The following is a 16,862-nucleotide window of genomic DNA, read 5'->3' as shown; positions in this document are numbered from 1 at the left end:
CTTTAGGGCCCCTAGAATGCCAGGGCAGTATAAATACCCCACATGTGACCCCATTTCGGAAAGAAGACACCCCCAGGTATTCCGTGAGGGGCATATTGAGTCCATGAAAGATTTAAATTTTTGTCCCAAGTTAGCGGAACGGGAGACTTTGTGAGAAAAAAATTAAAAATATCAATTTCCGCTAACTTGTGCCAAAAAAAAAAAAATTCTATGAACTCGCCATGCCCCTCATTGAATACCTTGGGGTGTCTTCTTTCCAAAATGGGGTCACATGTGGGGTATTTATACTGCCCTGGCATTCTAGGGGCCCCAAAGCGTGAGAAGAAGTCTGGTATCCAAATGTCTAAAAATGCCCTCCTAAAAGGAATTTGGGCACCTTTGCGCATCTAGGCTGCAAAAAAGTGTCACACATCTGGTATCGCCGTACTCAGGAGAAGTTGGGGAATGTGTTTTGGGGTGTCATTTTACATATACCCATGCTGGGTGAGAGAAATATCTTGGTCAAATGCCAACTTTGTATAAAAAAATGGGAAAAGTTGTCTTTTGCCAAGATATTTCTCTCACCCAGCATGGGTATATGTAAAATGACACCCCAAAACACATTCCCCAACTTCTCCTGAATACGGCGATACCACATGTGTGACACTTTTTTGCAGCCTAGGTGGGCAAAGAGGCCCACATTCCAAAGAGCACCTTTAGGATTTCACAGATCATTTACCTACTTACCACACATTAGGGCCCCTGGAAAATGCCAGGGCAGTATAACTACCCAACAAGTGACCCCATTTTGGAAAGAAGACACCCCAAGGTATTCCGTGAGGGGCATGGCGAGTTCCTAGAATTTTTTATTTTTTGTCACAAGTTAGTGGAAAATGCTGATTTTTTTTTTTTTTTTTTTTCATACAAAGTCTCATATTCCACTAACTTGTGACAAAAAATAAAAACTTCCATGAACTCACTATGCCCCTCACGGAATACCTTGGGGTGTCTTCTTTCCAAAATGGGGTCACTTGTGGGGTAGTTATACTGCCCTGGCATTCTAGGGGCCCGAATGTGTGGTAAGGAGTTTGAAATCAAATTCTGTAAAAAATGACCTGTGAAATCCGAAAGGTGCTCTTTCGAATATGGGCCCCTTTGCCCACCTAGGCTGCAAAAAAGTGTCACACATCTGTTATTGCCGTACTCAGGAGAAGGTGGGGAATGTGTTTTGGGGTGTCATTTTACATATACCCATGCTGGGTGAGAGAAATATCTTGGCAAAAGACAACTTTTCCCATTTTTTTATACAAAGTTGGCATTTGACCAAGATATTTATCCCACCCAGCATGGGTATATGTAAAAAGACACCCCAAAACACATTCCTCAACTTCTCCTGAATACAGAGATACCAGATGTGTGACACTTTTTTGCAGCCTAGGTGGGCAAAGGGGCCCATATTCCAAAGAGCACCTTTCGGATTTCACAGGTCATTTTTTACAGAATTTGATTTCAAACTCCTTACCACACATTTGGGCCCCTAGAATGCCAGGGCAGTATAACTACCCCACAAGTGACCCCATTTTGGAAAGAAGAGACCCCAAGGTATTTCGTGATGGGCATAGTGAGTTCATAGAAGTTTTTATTTTTTGTCACAAGTTAGTGGAATATGAGACTTTGTAAGAAAAAAAAAAGAAAAAAAAAGAAATCATCATTTTCCGCTAACTTGTGACAAAAAATAAAAAGTTCTATGAACTCACTATGCCCATCAGCGAATACCTTAGGGTGTGTACTTTCCGAAATGGGGTCATTTGTGGGGTGTTTGTACTGTCTGGCGATTGTAGAACCTCAGGAAACGTGACAGGTGCTCAGAAAGTCAGAGCTGCTTCAAAAAGCGGAAATTCACATTTTTGTACCATAGTTTGTAAACGCTATAACTTTTACCCAAACCATTTTTTTTTTACCCAAACATTTTTATTTATCAAAGACATGTAGAACTATAAATTTAGAGCAAAATTTCTATATGGATCTCGTTTTTTTTGCAAAATTTTACAACTGAAAGTGGAAAATGTCATTTTTTTGCAAAAAAATCGTTAAATTTCGATTAATAACAAAAAAAGTAAAAATGTCAGCAGCAATGAAATACCACCAAATGAAAGCTCTATTAGTGAGAAGAAAAGGAGGTAAAATTCATTTGGGTGGTAAGTTGCATGACCGAGCAATAAACGGTGAAAGTAGTGTAGTGCCGATTTGTAAAAAAGGGCCTGGTCTTTAGGGGGGTATAAACCTGTGGTCCTTAAGTGGTTAAGGGTGTGCACACTTATGCAACCATATTATTTTATTTTTATATTTTTTCTTCCCTCTACCTAAAAATTTTTAGTTCGTTTTGTCACATTAAGGTGGAAAAAGTTCTGAAATGATTTATCTTTGTCTCATTTTTTTACATCACAGAAACCTGACATTTTAACAGGGGTGTGTAGACTTTTTATATCCACTGTATATATATATATATATACACATACATATTTCCTTTGTATACCATCAACTTGTTTTCTTATATATTACATGTTAGGCTACTTTCACACTAGCGTTCGGAGCGGATCCGTCTGATGTTTCATCAGACGGATCCGCTCCGATAATGCAGACGTTCGCATCCGTTCAGAACGGATCCGTCTGCATTAAAACTTAGAAAATTTTCTAAGTATGAAAGTAGCCTGAGCGGATCCGTTCAGACTTTGCATTGTAAGTCAATGGGGAACGGATCCGCTTGAAGATTGAGCCATTTGATGTCATCTTCAAGCGGATCCGTCCCCATTGACTTACATTGTAAGTCTGGACGGATCCGCTCGCCTCCGCACGGCCAGGCGGACACCCGAACGCTGCAAGCAGCGTTCAGGTGTCCGCTCACTGAGCGGAGCGGAGGCTGAGCGCGGGCAGGCGGATGCATTCTCAGTGGATCCGCCTCCATTGAGAATGCATTGCGGCCGGGCGGCTGCGTTCAGGACCGCTCGTGAGCTCCTTCAAACGGAGCTCACGAGCGGACACCTGAACGCAGGTGTGAAAGTAGCCTTACCTAGTTCAAAATAAACTACGACTTCTTTGAAGTTAATAGTTTCCCCGAGATCCCCATATGTATCTATTTAGACATATTGTGCTATGTTGTTTTATATTCTAAGGTCCCAACTCACTTAGTCGCAATGGCCTTTGTCCTGTTCAGACCCTGCGGTTAATGAACAAAAAAACTAAGCAAAAATGTCTTTATTTTATTTTTATCCTGTAGCTATCTATTTTATATAACTTCCACCTCCATATATATAGTGGATAGAGGACTTCATCACATTGAGTATGTCCCTTTGCCGTTCTATTCCACATTGTATAGTACACGGATATATTATTCCACCATCTTATTTATCTATATTTCGTTTAAACATTGGGGTTTCCATGGCAAATAAAAATAAAAATTAAATTTAAAAATAAAATACAAAATCAACAATAAATAAAAAAATTAATTTAAAAATGAACTGTGTCAAAAAATAATAAACTATATCAAAACTAACCTCAGTATTAATTAAAGTAGAGTACACATCAGACTTCTTCTCGACCACTGTTAGTGTGCTGGTTTGGAGTTGGTGGGAGGATGCACGACACCTCGCTGCGCTGGTAAAACAGCCGGGCAGCGTTGCGTCATGTAAACCTACCAACGGCCCGTTTACAAAAAACCCAAAATCTCCATTTATATATAAACATGTGGATTTAAAATTAAAATCGAAGATGTATCCTAAACAGGAAATGGGAAAGGTATTATCGGCATTTAAGGTAATAGTGGAAGCTGATATTACAAAGCTGGAGATTAAAAACAAAAAGAAGAACAATCTAACTAAGGAAGAAATTCAGGCACTGAAAGAGCTTCAGGGTAACCAACAAGTCACCATTCGTCCTGCTGACAAAGGCGGAGCAATCGTGATTATAGATACTGATAAATACGAAGAAGAATGTATTAGACAGTTATCGGATACAAGTACCTATTTGAAATTGAAGGAAGCCCCAATAAAAAATATGAGGAATAATTGAAAAGTATGTGTATGAAGGCTAAAGAAAAAGGGTTTATAAATAAAACTGAGTATGATTTTGTATTGGGTACCCCCAAAAAATTACCAATATTCTATTTTATCCCAAAGGTGCATAAGGATTCAATAAATCCACCAGGCAGACCGATAGTTTTGGAACTATGGAACATTTTTTACAGCCATATGTCAATGATTTTCCTTCCTGCCTAAAAGATACTTCAATGGTTGTACAACTGTTTGAAAATCTGTCATATAAACCGGGTTGGATTCTGGCAACATTGGATGTCAGTTCGTTATACACTAGCATTAACCATGAACAAGTTATACAGGAAATTTCAAAAATATTAATTCAGAAGAATGATTTAAGAATGGAACAAATTCGATTCATATCAGATAGCATAAGATATGTTCTTACAATTATTTCTATTTTAAATCCAATTATTATTTACCGAAGACCGGGACCGCCATGGGCACCAGATTCTCCCCCAGTTACGCTAATTTATTCATGGCCGCTTGGGAACAGGAGGAGATAACACCTAGACTGGGGACGAGTCTAGTGCTCTGAGGACGTTATATCGACGATATTATTTTAATTTGGCAAGACACACAGGAGGAATTGATTCAGTTCATAGAAGGATTAAATAATAACCATGTTAATTTAAGATTTTCATCTAGTATCAGTAAGGAATCAATACAATTCTTAGATTTATATATTGAAGTTAAGGAACTGAAATTTACATGCAGCACTCACCAGAAAATTTTGAACACCAGTTGTCATTTACCCCGCTGGTTGTTAAACGTACCATTCAGTCAGTTTCGTCGACTGAAAATAAATTGTACACAAGAAATACAATTTGAAAAAGAAGTAGAGTCCTTGAAGGCCCAATTTTTAGAGAAAAAATATCCTCTATCTCTGTTAAATAATTCATTGAATAAAGTAATAGAATTAGTCAGAAAAAAATTTTTTTAAACAAAAGAACGAACAAGTGAAGAGATAGAGGAATCATCTAAAATAATATTACCCTTTAATGTGGAATATAAAAAGATATCCAACATCATAAATAAACATTGGCACTTGTTACAAGAAGACAAGGTACTAGCGACAACTCTCCCAAAAAGACCGCCTATAATATACACTAGGGCTCCTAATTTAGGACTACAAATAGCCCCTCCAATAGGTAGACGAAAGGAAAGCTCCATAACGACACCATGGGAAAACCTCAAAGGATTTTACAGGTGTGGTATATGCCACAATTGTGGAAACACCAAATTTGATAGGAAAACAACCATCATAACATCGAAAGTGAATTCATTCAAGTGGGAAATGCAACTGTATTTGTTTTTTTGTAAACTATAATTCATGCAACTGTATTTGTTTTTTTGTAAAGGGGCCGTTGGTAGGTTTACATGACGTGTCGCTGGGGAATGATATATCCGTGTACTATACAATGTGGAATAGAACGGCAAAGGGACATACTCAATGTGATGAAGTCCTCTATCCACTATATATATATGGTGGTGGAAGTTATATAAAATAGATAGCTATAGGATAAAAATAAAATAAAGACATTTTTTCTTAGTTTTTTTGTTCATTAACCGCAGGGTCTGAACAGGACAAAGGCCATTGCGACTAAGTGGATTGGGACCTTAGAATATAAAACAACATAGCACAATATGTCTAAATAGATACATATGGGGATCTCGGAGGAATTATTAACTTTAAAGAAGTCATACTTTATTTTGAACTAGGTAACATGTAATATATAAGAAAACAAGTTGATGGTACACAAAGGAAATATATATATATATATATATATATATATATATATATACACTGCTCAAAAAAATAAAGGGAACACAAAAATAACACATCCTAGATCTGAATTAATTAAATATTCTTCTGAAATACTTTGTTCTTTACATAGTTGAATGTGCTGACAACAAAATCACACAAAAATTAAAAATGGAAATCAAATTTTTCAACCCATGGAGGTCTGGATTTGGAGTCACACCCAAAATTAAAGTGGAAAAACACACTACAGGCTGATCCAACTTTGATGTAATGTCCTTAAAACAAGTCAAAATGAGGCTCAGTAGTGGGTGTGGCCTCCAAATGCCTGTATGACCTCCCTACAACGCCTGTGCATGCTCCTGATGAGGTGGCGGACGGTCTCCTGAGGGATCTCCTCCCAGACCTGGACTAAAGCATCTGACAACTCCTGGACAGTCTGTGTGCAATGTGACGTTGGTGGATAGAGCGAGACATGATGTCCCTGATGTGCTCAATTGGATTCAGGTCTGGGGAACGGGCGGGCCAGTCCATAGCATCAATGCCTTCGTCTTGCAGGAACTGCTGACACACTCCAGCCACATGAGGTCTAGCATTGTCTTGCATTAGGAGGAACCCAGGGCCAACCGCACCAGCATATGGTCTCACAAGGGGTCTGAGGATCTCATCTCGGTACCTAATGGCAGTCAGGCTACCTCTGGCGAGCACATGGAGGGCTGTGCGGCCCTCCAAAGAAATGCCACCCCACACCATTACTGTCCCAATGCCAAACCGGTCATGCTGGAGGATGTTGCAGGCAGCAGAACGTTCTCCGCGGCGTCTCCAGACTCTGTCACGTCTGTCACATGTGCTCAGTGTGAACCTGCTTTCATCTGTGAAGAGCACAGGGCGCCAGTGGCGAATTTCCCAATCTTGGTGTTCTCTGGCAAATGCCAAACGTCCTGCACAGTGTTGGGCTGTAAGCACAACCCCCACCTGTGGACGTCAGGCCCTCATATCACCCTCATGGAGTCTGTTTCTGACCGTTTGAGCAGACACATGCACATTTGTGGCCTGCTGGAGGTCATTTTGCAGGGCTCTGGCAGTGCTCCTCCTGTTCCTCCTTGCACAAAGGCGGAGGTAGCGGTCCTGCTGCTGGGTTGTTGCCCTCCTACGGCCTCCTCCACGTCTCCTGATGTACTGGCCTGTCTCCTGGTAGCGCCTCCATGCTCTGGACACTACGCTGACAGACACAGCAAACCTTCTTGCCACAGCTCGCATTGATGTGCCATCCTGGATAAGCTGCACTACCTGAGCCACTTGTGTGGGTTGTAGACTCCGTCTCATGCTACCACTAGAGTGAAAGCACCGCCAGCAATCAAAAGTGACCAAAACATCAGCCAGGAAGCATAGGAACTGAGAAGTGGTCTGTGATCACCACCTGCAGAATCACTTCTTTATTGGGGGTGTCTTGCTAATTGCCTATAATTTCCACCTGTTGTCTATCCCATTTGCACAACAGCATCCGAAATTGATTGTCACACAGTGTTGCTTCCTAAGTGGACAGTTTGATTTCACAGAAGTGTGATTGACTTGGAGTTACATTGTGTTGTTTAAGTGTTCCCTTTATTTTTTTGAGCAGTGTATATATATATATATATATATATATATATATATATATATATGGGAGCATGATATGCTAAATTGCTAAACAGAGTCTGTGCATGAAAATTGCAATGTCTAAACTAAGCTTAATGAGTAACAAACATTTAATAGTCCAGTCCAGAGTTTGATAATAACACCGGCCCGATCTAGATGAATGATGAATGTCATCTCTATATAAATCGCTAATTTGTCCCCGATCTTTATTACTTTTTTGCCCACTGAGGAAGAAACCTGTACTGGTTTCAAAACGCATCTGGGAAAGAGCAAAACACAGCAAAGATTAAATTATCAATTTATTTCTGCATTAATGATTAAACCAGCCGTCCACGAAACACCATCAGCTTCTCAAGACTTCCAACGCGCAAACGCCAGCTATCGGGTGCTGGCACCAACACGCACACAGAGCGCGAATACAAGCGGCTTGAATTACAGAGCAATCTACATAACTAAAGCCATGTATGTATAAAGTACTATTGAAATCCATAACAATCTGGGAATCTCGGTAAGTGAACAATATCACTACCTATCAAATTATCATATATTATCATCTACACCAGTTATGGAACTGTGCCAATGAACAACAACAATAGGAACTTAAAATAACAACTACGTGCTTTATATGACAATTGGTAACTTTGCAAGTTTTAAAACAGCCACAATAAGATCGGGGCCAATCAAATGTGAATGTGATCTCCAATAAATGAACACGAACAGGATACCTTGCTAATATTTGTGATTATTGCTGTGTAACACAAATACTTTCTGACAGAGTGAGAGCTCCACACTGTCAATGAACAGGGACCGTGACTATATTTTATAGTATGATAAATAACAGTATATACAGAGTCTATTTTCAACAGATTTTAGTTATTTGTGTTTTATCTGGGTTATATGTATGTTATATATTTATATGCTTGTGATTAAATGTTATTCCACTGTTGATGAAGAGTCGGCCAATTATTACATAGCATATCAGAACAGATACAGCATGAGAAAAGATAAATACAAAGGTCCAACTAGTAACCTAAATAAAATCCCCCCACACACACACACACCGATGTAGCAATCGTCTTATCTAAGTCCCTAAATCCACCTGCAGCCTCCCCAGAGTATTCTCTAGTTTTGCCAGAAGATACCACTCAGAAGTGATGAAGGGTTGCATGAGTGTTCTTATGTCAGCGTCCAAAAGCACAGCACTAATAAACTCCTTCCGTCTCTCAATGTTTTGAGTATTTCCCCCTTTGTTGCTCAGTCTCAACCCTCTCCATAGTGAAGCATATTTTAATTTGGTGAAGGACATCAGATGCCGATGGAGCATGTGGTTGTAGCCATTCCCTAAGGAGGCACCTTTTCGCCGCTAGTAACACAATGTGAAGCAAAGATGGTACCACACGGCCCTCAGGGTGAACATGAAACAAAAATAGCTCAGGTACTAATGGAGCCCAGATGACATTTGAGCTGGGATCTAATCAACCAGTACTTCACTGTTTCCAGACAAGACCATAGCCCATGAGATCTGTATTATCCAGATTACATTTCGGGCACTTAGACATTTTGGGCTGGGTTGGATTCAAGTTTCTGTCATTTTTAATCTTGAACCTTTTACTCCCCAGAGACATTCGAGTTGGATTTACCCCAGATGTTTTAACAGAAGCTGTGGCTGAACTTACAGTGGCGCTATTGCTAGCGACATCTCGAAGGCTAATTGAGGCTGTGGATGAAGCAAGGAGGTGATATAAGCAAGCTTATATAGAGGGCAGCAATAAATGATCATAATCTAACTTGTATTCCAGTTCACACCACTCAGATTCCCATGGTTTCAAGAAACAGGCTACATATGTGTACAGTCGTGGCCAAAAGTTTTGAGAATTACATAAATATTGGAAATTGGAAAAGTTGCTGCTTAAGTTTTTATAATAGCAATTTGCATATACTCCAGAATGTTATGAAGAGTGATCAGATGAATTGCATATTCCTTCTTTGCCATGAAAATTAACTTAATCCCCAAAAAACCTTTCCATTGCATTTCATTGCTGTCATTAAAGGACCTGCTGAGATCATTTCAGTAATCGTCTTGTTAACTCAGGTGAGAATGTTGACGAGCACAAGGCTGGAGATCATTATGTCAGACTGATTGGGTTAAAATGGCAGACTTGACATGTTAAAAGGAGGGTGATGCTTGAAATCATTGTTCTTCCATTGTTAACCATGGTGACCTGCAAAGAAACGCATGCAGCCATCATTGCGTTGCATAAAAATGGCTTCACAGGCAAGGATATTGTGGCTACTAAGATTGCACCTCAATCAACAATTTATAGGATCATCAAGAACTTCAAGGAAAGAGGTTCAATTCTTGTTAAGATGGCTTCAGGGCGTCTAAGAAAGTCCAGCAAGCGCCAGGATCGTCTCCTAAAGAGGATTCAGCTGCGGGATCGGAGTGCCACCAGTGCAGAGCTTGCTCAGGAATGGCAGCAGGCAGGTGTGAGCGCATCTGCATGCACAGTGAGGCGAAGACTTTTGGAAGATGGCCTGGTGTCAAGAAGGGCAGCAAAGAAGCCACTTCTCTCCAAAAAAAACATCAGGGACAAATTGATCTTCTGCAGAAAGTATGGTGAATGGACTGCTGAGGACTGGGACAAAGTCATATTCTCAGATGAAGCCTCTTTCCGATTATTTGGGGCATCTGGAAAAAGGCTTGTCCGGAGAAGAAAAGGTGAGCGCTACCATCAGTCCTGTGTCATGCCAACAGTAAAGCATCCTGAGACCATTCATGTGTGGGGTTGCTTCTCATCCAAGGGAGTGGGCTCACTCACAATTTTTGCCCTAAAACACAGCCATGAATAAAGAATGGTACCAAAACACCCTCCAACAGCAACTTCTTCCAACAATCCAACAACAGTTTGGTGAAGAACAATGCATTTTCCAGCATGATGGAGCACCGTGCCATAAGGCAAAAGTGATAACTAAGTGGCTCGGGGACCAAAACGTTGACATTTTGGGTCCATGGCCTGGAAACTCCCCAGATCTTAATCCCATTGAGAACTTGTGGTCAATCCTCAAGAGGCGGGTGGACAAACAAAAACCCACTAATTCTGACAAACTCCAAGAAGTGATTATGAAAGAATGGGTTGCTATCAGTCAGGAATTGGCCCAGAAGTTGATTGAGAGCATGCCCAGTCGAATTGCAGAGGTCCTGAAAAAGAAGGGCCAACACTGCAAATACTGACTCTTTGCATAAATGTCATGTATTTGTCGATAAAAGCCTTTGAAACGTATGAAGTGAGTGTAATTATATTTCACTACATCACAGAAACAACTGAAACAAAGATCTAAAAGCAGTTTAGCAGCAAACTTTGTGAAAACTAATATTTGTGTCATTCTCAAAACTTTTGGCCACGACTAATTCTAACACCAACCATTGTGATATATACAGAGCATATTTTAGACTCAGCTATAAAGTCTCTTTGTTCTAGACATACAGATTTAAATAGCCTACTGTATAAAAAATATACTAAACACATTTAGGGTCATTTATCAAACTGGTGTAAAGTAGAACTGGCAAAGAAGCAGTCCCAACAGCTGATCAGCGAGGGTGCCGAGACTCCCAATGGTCGGATACCGATAGCCTGTCCTGAGGATAGACCATCAATATTCCAAATCCCCCAAAAAACATTTAAACATATAATTCCCGAATATGTCAAAAGCATTGCCAGATTTGTCTTGTTGTACCAGCAACATACAAGGAAACTTGACATTTCTATGGCCTGTCCCATGACATTACATCTTTAAATTTAGCAATTTGTCTTGCCTTTATACCAGCTATTTCATGTAAACATATACATCCGGGGGGTATCTTACATATTATTTAAAGGGAATTTGTCACCATATTTAACCCCCAGTAGTTGCTGGATAGGTGAAACAACACTGATTCCAAATACTGGTAATTTTAGTCATTTTATCTTCTCATTTTTCTTTATTTTTCTCTGATTGTCCCGCAGTCAGCCTGCAATAGGTCTATGAAATGACATGTTTAGGAGTCCTCTCCATTGTATGTCTGGGCTTAGGGTCCCCAGTATGCATTAGCATACAGCACACAGACTCTTTGCAGATGCCAGTAAATACTAAGATAAAAATGTCATATTCAAAATCAGCGTCTTTTCATCTATCTAACCATGACAGTGGTTTGGCAAGGGGGGTTCTCTGGTAAGGCCCCCTGCACATATGCCTGTGATCTCTTAGTTCCCCTCTGGCATGAAGTAGAACTGAAGCCAGCGCTGATCACATAGTTTTCTGTGGGATCGTTCTCATACATCTGGGGCATCAGTTGTGATGCCAAATAGCGCCGGACAGAAAACGCTGCATGCTCAGTTTTTCTGTCTGGCACTATTGGTGTACAGATGCTGGATCGGTGCACATGTATATGTTGTGTCCGGCTCCCGGCCTGAAATAGCTGGGATATGTAAACAACTGATATACACTGCACAAAAATATAAACGCAACACTTTCGGTTTTGCTCCCATTTTGCATGAGCTGAACTCAAAGATCTGAAACCTTTTATTGTGGGCAGTCTAAGGCCCACCTGTGCAATATTCATGCTGTCTAATCAGCACCTTGATATGCCACACCTGTGAGGTGGGATAGATTATCTCGGCAAAGGAGAAGAGCTCACTAACACAGATTTAGACAGATTTGTGAACAATATTTGAGAGTAATGGGTCTTTTGTGTATGTAGAAAATGTTTCAGATCTTTGAGTTCAGCTCATGCTAAATGGGAGCAAAACCGAAAGTGTTGAGTTTATATTTTTGTTCAGTGTATGTAAAGCAGACTTAAAACAGTTTCCCTTTGAGGCCATGTTCCCACAGAAAAACAATGGGAATTATGAACTGCTGTTTTCAAAAAGGCTTCAAGAAGCAGCATGTAGCTTCTTTGATGAATTTTAGAAGCTGATTTTTCCTAAATATACCCCAAATATTCTTATTTGCCATTTGATAAGTAGTTTGCAGGCACTTATGCAGCTGAAAATGCGGCAGAAAAAGGAATACACTAAAAAGCATTTTGGATTTCAGAGGCTAATGACTTTTAAAATCAGATCTGTATTTTTCAGCTTCAAATTGATACCGTGTGGACGTGCCTAGTGGCTTCCACATTTTCCGGCAGGAGAATTAATTTCCTGCCCCTTTAAATATAGTCTGGCTGGATGGGATGATGTACGCCGATCATTCTCACTGGCCCCTTATTGAAATCAATGGGTAGAGCCCATGTTGCTTGTAATAACACAAGAAGCTGTGTATCATTTAGGTTCCACCATTTTTTGCACTGAATTTTAATTTAATTTAGAGATCACTAGCTTCCTTTTGACTTTTTTACTTAGTGGGGGATGGGGCACATGGAAACCCCTATGGATGTGCGGAAGTGGACTCTCTGGTAGTACTGTTGGAATCCTTGGAATGGGCCGAATTGGTGAGTAATATATCTAAGGTAACAAAATAAATTTTTAACAAATTTTAAGCAAATAAACAAACTATTACTATTTTAAAGACTTCAACCAGTCCACAACATTACTATGATCCATGCCTGTTATTGATCATTCTGTATCCTCTCTGTTGGAGTCACCTCAATTTATGACCATGGAAGCCTCGTACTGGGGACTAAATGGAGCATTATGGACTGAAGCAAATATACAGTAATTATTCTTTTTTTTTGCTCAGCCAGTTATCTGTTAAAGCAGGGATTCTCAACCTGCGGTCCTTCACCTGTTGCAAAACTACAACTACCAGCATGCCCTAATAGCTGTAGGCTGTCCAGGCATGCTGGGAGTTGTAGTTTTGCAACAGCTGGAGGACTGCAAGTCGGGCATCCCTGTGTTAAATGTCACTTGCTATAGCAGTAAATACCAACATTTTTACTATGAAGGTACCCAAGAAAAATGTACCTAATTCTAGGCAAACAATCTAACTAAACTAATAGTGCAGCGGAGGCACAGTCCACACTGGGGTCCCTTTAATATGGGATAAGTGTTTGTTGTCGTGACGCCAGTTGCAATGAAGCAACAAGGGCACAGGGCCCCTTTTAGTGAAGTAGTAGATGGTACCCAGGTGTGGGAATGCCAGAGTGGTGTATGGTAGCCTAGAATGTCCCTTAAAGATGGTGCATGTTTCACGGTGCTCCTACCTGGATACGCTGGAACCCCAGGCGTTGGCTCCGCAGCAATGAAAAGGGGGATTGTTGATGAAGGGGATGGAGAAATAAATTCAGTCCAGTGTATAGTTGAACAGCAGCTTTACTTCGCATAAATGTTCATCAGAAACAGTCTTCAAACTTTGTCTTGGTTCCAGCAGGCATTAGCATGAACTGTGGCAGGCAAACTCCTCTCTGCTATGTCTTTTGCTCTCTGGTTCTGCTTTGCTGACAGGCTGGCTATAGAACTTAGCTTCTTCTTTATGCTGTACTTCACTTTGTAATCTGGTATGTCTCTAGCTTTGTCCAGGGAACACTTTACTCTGAGGCTTCATGCTTCTGCCTCCATGTCCAGCCGAGCTGAAGGTGCTCCAGCTGGCCTAGCCAGGGCTTGTCCAACAGGGACATGCACCTGCTGCATACCTAACCCCTTGGGTAAACTGTACCTTCCCCTAGAGGGGGAAGCTGAACTGCACTAACTCTCACTAGAACTCCACCCTTCCTGCAGCAAGTGGGACACGCCCACCACACCACAGAGGGGGGTTTTAGAAAGTAAGAGAAAGCTCCATTCTATGCACCTGTAGCTCTGCTGTTTATGCTGCCACCTGCTGGTAAACCATGTATATTACACTTAAAAACAAACAGATGCAAAATAGGAGATGCACATTATGCAGGACCTGGAAATAAATACATAGGATGACACGTGGTTAACCATAGAAGATATTAGCGGAGTGCAGAAGTGGTAATGCTCCTCTGGGGCGTTACAATAGCACACAACAGTTTTACTGTTCATGTAATTTCTTGACCACATTGATTAAATATAAATGGATCCTTCAGTTTAGAGTAAATCGTTTTTATTGGTATTTTAATAAAGCATAACAATAAAGTCATACATCTGATAGTTCTCAATCAAGATAGCATTTGTACACGCTTATACAATAGATTTGCTCCTAAAGCGTAATATGTATATGATTGTTGTAGTATAAACATAGTATATTAAGGTCTACAACAAAAGACCATAACAATCAAGGGGAACAGGGGGGAAGGGAGAAAGGGGGAAGGGAAGGAGGGGTCTTTAAGTAACATTTGGTGATGTCTTTCAGCATTGAGTGGTATATAGTCATCTAAAATTTAGGGTGAGTAGTTAGGGTTGTGGAGCCAAGGACCCCAGGTAAGTTGCTTGGATTTAGGAGAAATAGTCATGCAAAATATTGAATTTTCATATCTACACGACGAGTTAACCTCTTGTATGACCTCAGCCAAGGTCGGCGAGGTTGGTTGCTTCCAGTGACGAGTAATAATCAGCTTAGCGCTAAGTAAAACATGTCCTGTGATGTTCCTAAATACCGGGGGGATAGTGTGTATACCCAGAAACAAGAGAGCTAGCTCCGGAATAGGTTTAATCTTTTGGGTTGCCAGCCCCGATATCAAGTCAAAAACACTGTGCCAGTAGGGGGTGAGTATCGGACAATCCCACAGAATATGAAGTAAGGAGCCCCTGACGCCGCAACCTCGCCAACAATGTGGGGAGGAGGAGGGGTAGATTGTGTGTAGTCTCTGTGGGGTGAGGTACCATTGTAATAGGGTCTTAAGCCCTGCCTCATAATGGGTGACACATTTAAAATTAGACGCCAGAAATCCAATAGCCAGGTTCCAATCATCATCTAAGAAGGTCTTCCCTAGCTCAGTTTCCCAATTTTTTATAGGTAAGGTCTTAGTGAACGTAGTTTTGTCTCCTAATATGTCATATATATATCGTGTGGTGTGTCTTCTGAAGAGGGATGGGAATTGAAATAGTCTTAGAATGCAAGAATTTATTGAAGGGGGAGATTGTTTAATGTTTGCAATGAAGTGTCGTATTCGCAAGTAGTTATAGAATTCTGTGTGCGGTAATGCGAATAGTCTGTGAAGTGATTCAAAGGGAAGTAGGCAGTCATCTGTCATTATTTGGGATAAGGAGATGATCCCCTTTCTCCGCCAAACTGTCAGATTGATGTCAGTGATGCTGAGTTCCAGTACGCTTATGTCTGCTTGGGATAATAGGGTGGATTTGGAGTTTGCCTGCGCTCTGTGAATTGTGGACCATAAGTTGCCAACATGCCGTACTGTCAATAATTCATTGTGTAATTTGGAAGGGTTCCATAACGAGTGGATCAGGTAATCTTTTAAGGTAGCATGTTTGATTGTGTGGGACTCAATCTGAATCCAGGCTTTTGTATTGTCAGGGATCCACCATTCCCGAGCAAATGAGAGTGTTATGGCTCTGAAGTAGTCCTTAATGTCAGGGAGGCCTAATCCTCCAGCATATTTTTTCTTAATCAATAATGCTCGTGCTACTCTGGGTTTGGTCGGACCCCAGAAATATTTGCCCAAAATCGACTGTGCCTTTTTGAAGAATGTTGCAGGGACCGGGATCGGTAGGGCGCGGAATATATATATGAGCTTGGGGAGGGTCATCATCTGGAAAGAAGCTACTCTACCCACCCAAGACAATGCCTTCATGGCGAAGCTAGTCAAGTCGCGCGATAGAGTGGTTAAAAGGGGGTGATAGTTCCTATCATAAAGAAGGGAACAAGGTGAAGTAATCTTTACTCCTAGATATGGGATCTCTGACGATTGCCAGTCTAGTTCATGGGAAGATTGTAGGGTGGCCCTTTCCTCCTGGGGTATGTTAATGGGCAGTGCTTGGGATTTAGTGTTGTTAATCTTATAGTAGGAAAGGGAGCTATAGTGTGAGATCATTCTAAGGGCTGTGTCTAATGAGTTGATGGGGTCAGTTAGAGTGAGAATGATGTCATCCGCGTAGAGAGTGATTTTATGGGATTTTCCCCCTATTTCCATCCCTGCTATTGAAGATGAGTTTCTTATAGTCTGTGCTAGAGGTTCTAATGCTAAAATAAATAATAGGGGTGATAAGGGGCACCCTTGTCTAGATCCATTAGTGATCCCAAATGAATCTGACAGTACTCCATTGACCCAAACTTTCGCGGAGGGAGAGGAATATAGGCAGTGGATGGCTTGTAATATTTGTCCTGAAAAACCCATGTGGCGGAGTGTCGAAAATGCATAGTCCCAATGCAGGCGATCAAACGCTTTTTCCGCATCCAATGTGATCGCGAGCATTGGGAGGGCACGCATCTCAGCGTAATTGAATAAGTCCACAATTCGCCTGGTATTGTCAGAAGCTTGTCGGCCTGGCACAAACCCG

At 41.0% G+C, this 16,862-nt stretch overlaps 1 protein-coding gene across 1 annotated transcript in view; it reads left to right on the top strand.

The window, feature by feature from the left end:
* The window catches only part of LOC120989324 (glyoxylate reductase/hydroxypyruvate reductase-like), a 79,782-nt gene that overhangs the window by 36,360 nt on the left and 26,560 nt on the right, over positions 1-16,862 (top strand). Inside the window, exons 4-5 of the mRNA XM_040417357.1 lie at positions 9,090-9,206; positions 12,849-12,937. Of these exons, the coding sequence (XP_040273291.1) occupies positions 9,090-9,206; positions 12,849-12,937 (206 nt within the window). The remainder of the gene's footprint in view (positions 1-9,089; positions 9,207-12,848; positions 12,938-16,862) is intronic.

This window comes from Bufo bufo, chromosome 2 (genome assembly GCF_905171765.1).
Source record: "Bufo bufo chromosome 2, aBufBuf1.1, whole genome shotgun sequence".
NCBI lineage: Eukaryota > Metazoa > Chordata > Amphibia > Anura > Bufonidae > Bufo > Bufo bufo.
Note: the sequence above shows the minus strand (reverse complement) of the source record. Positions and strands in the feature narration are given on the sequence as shown.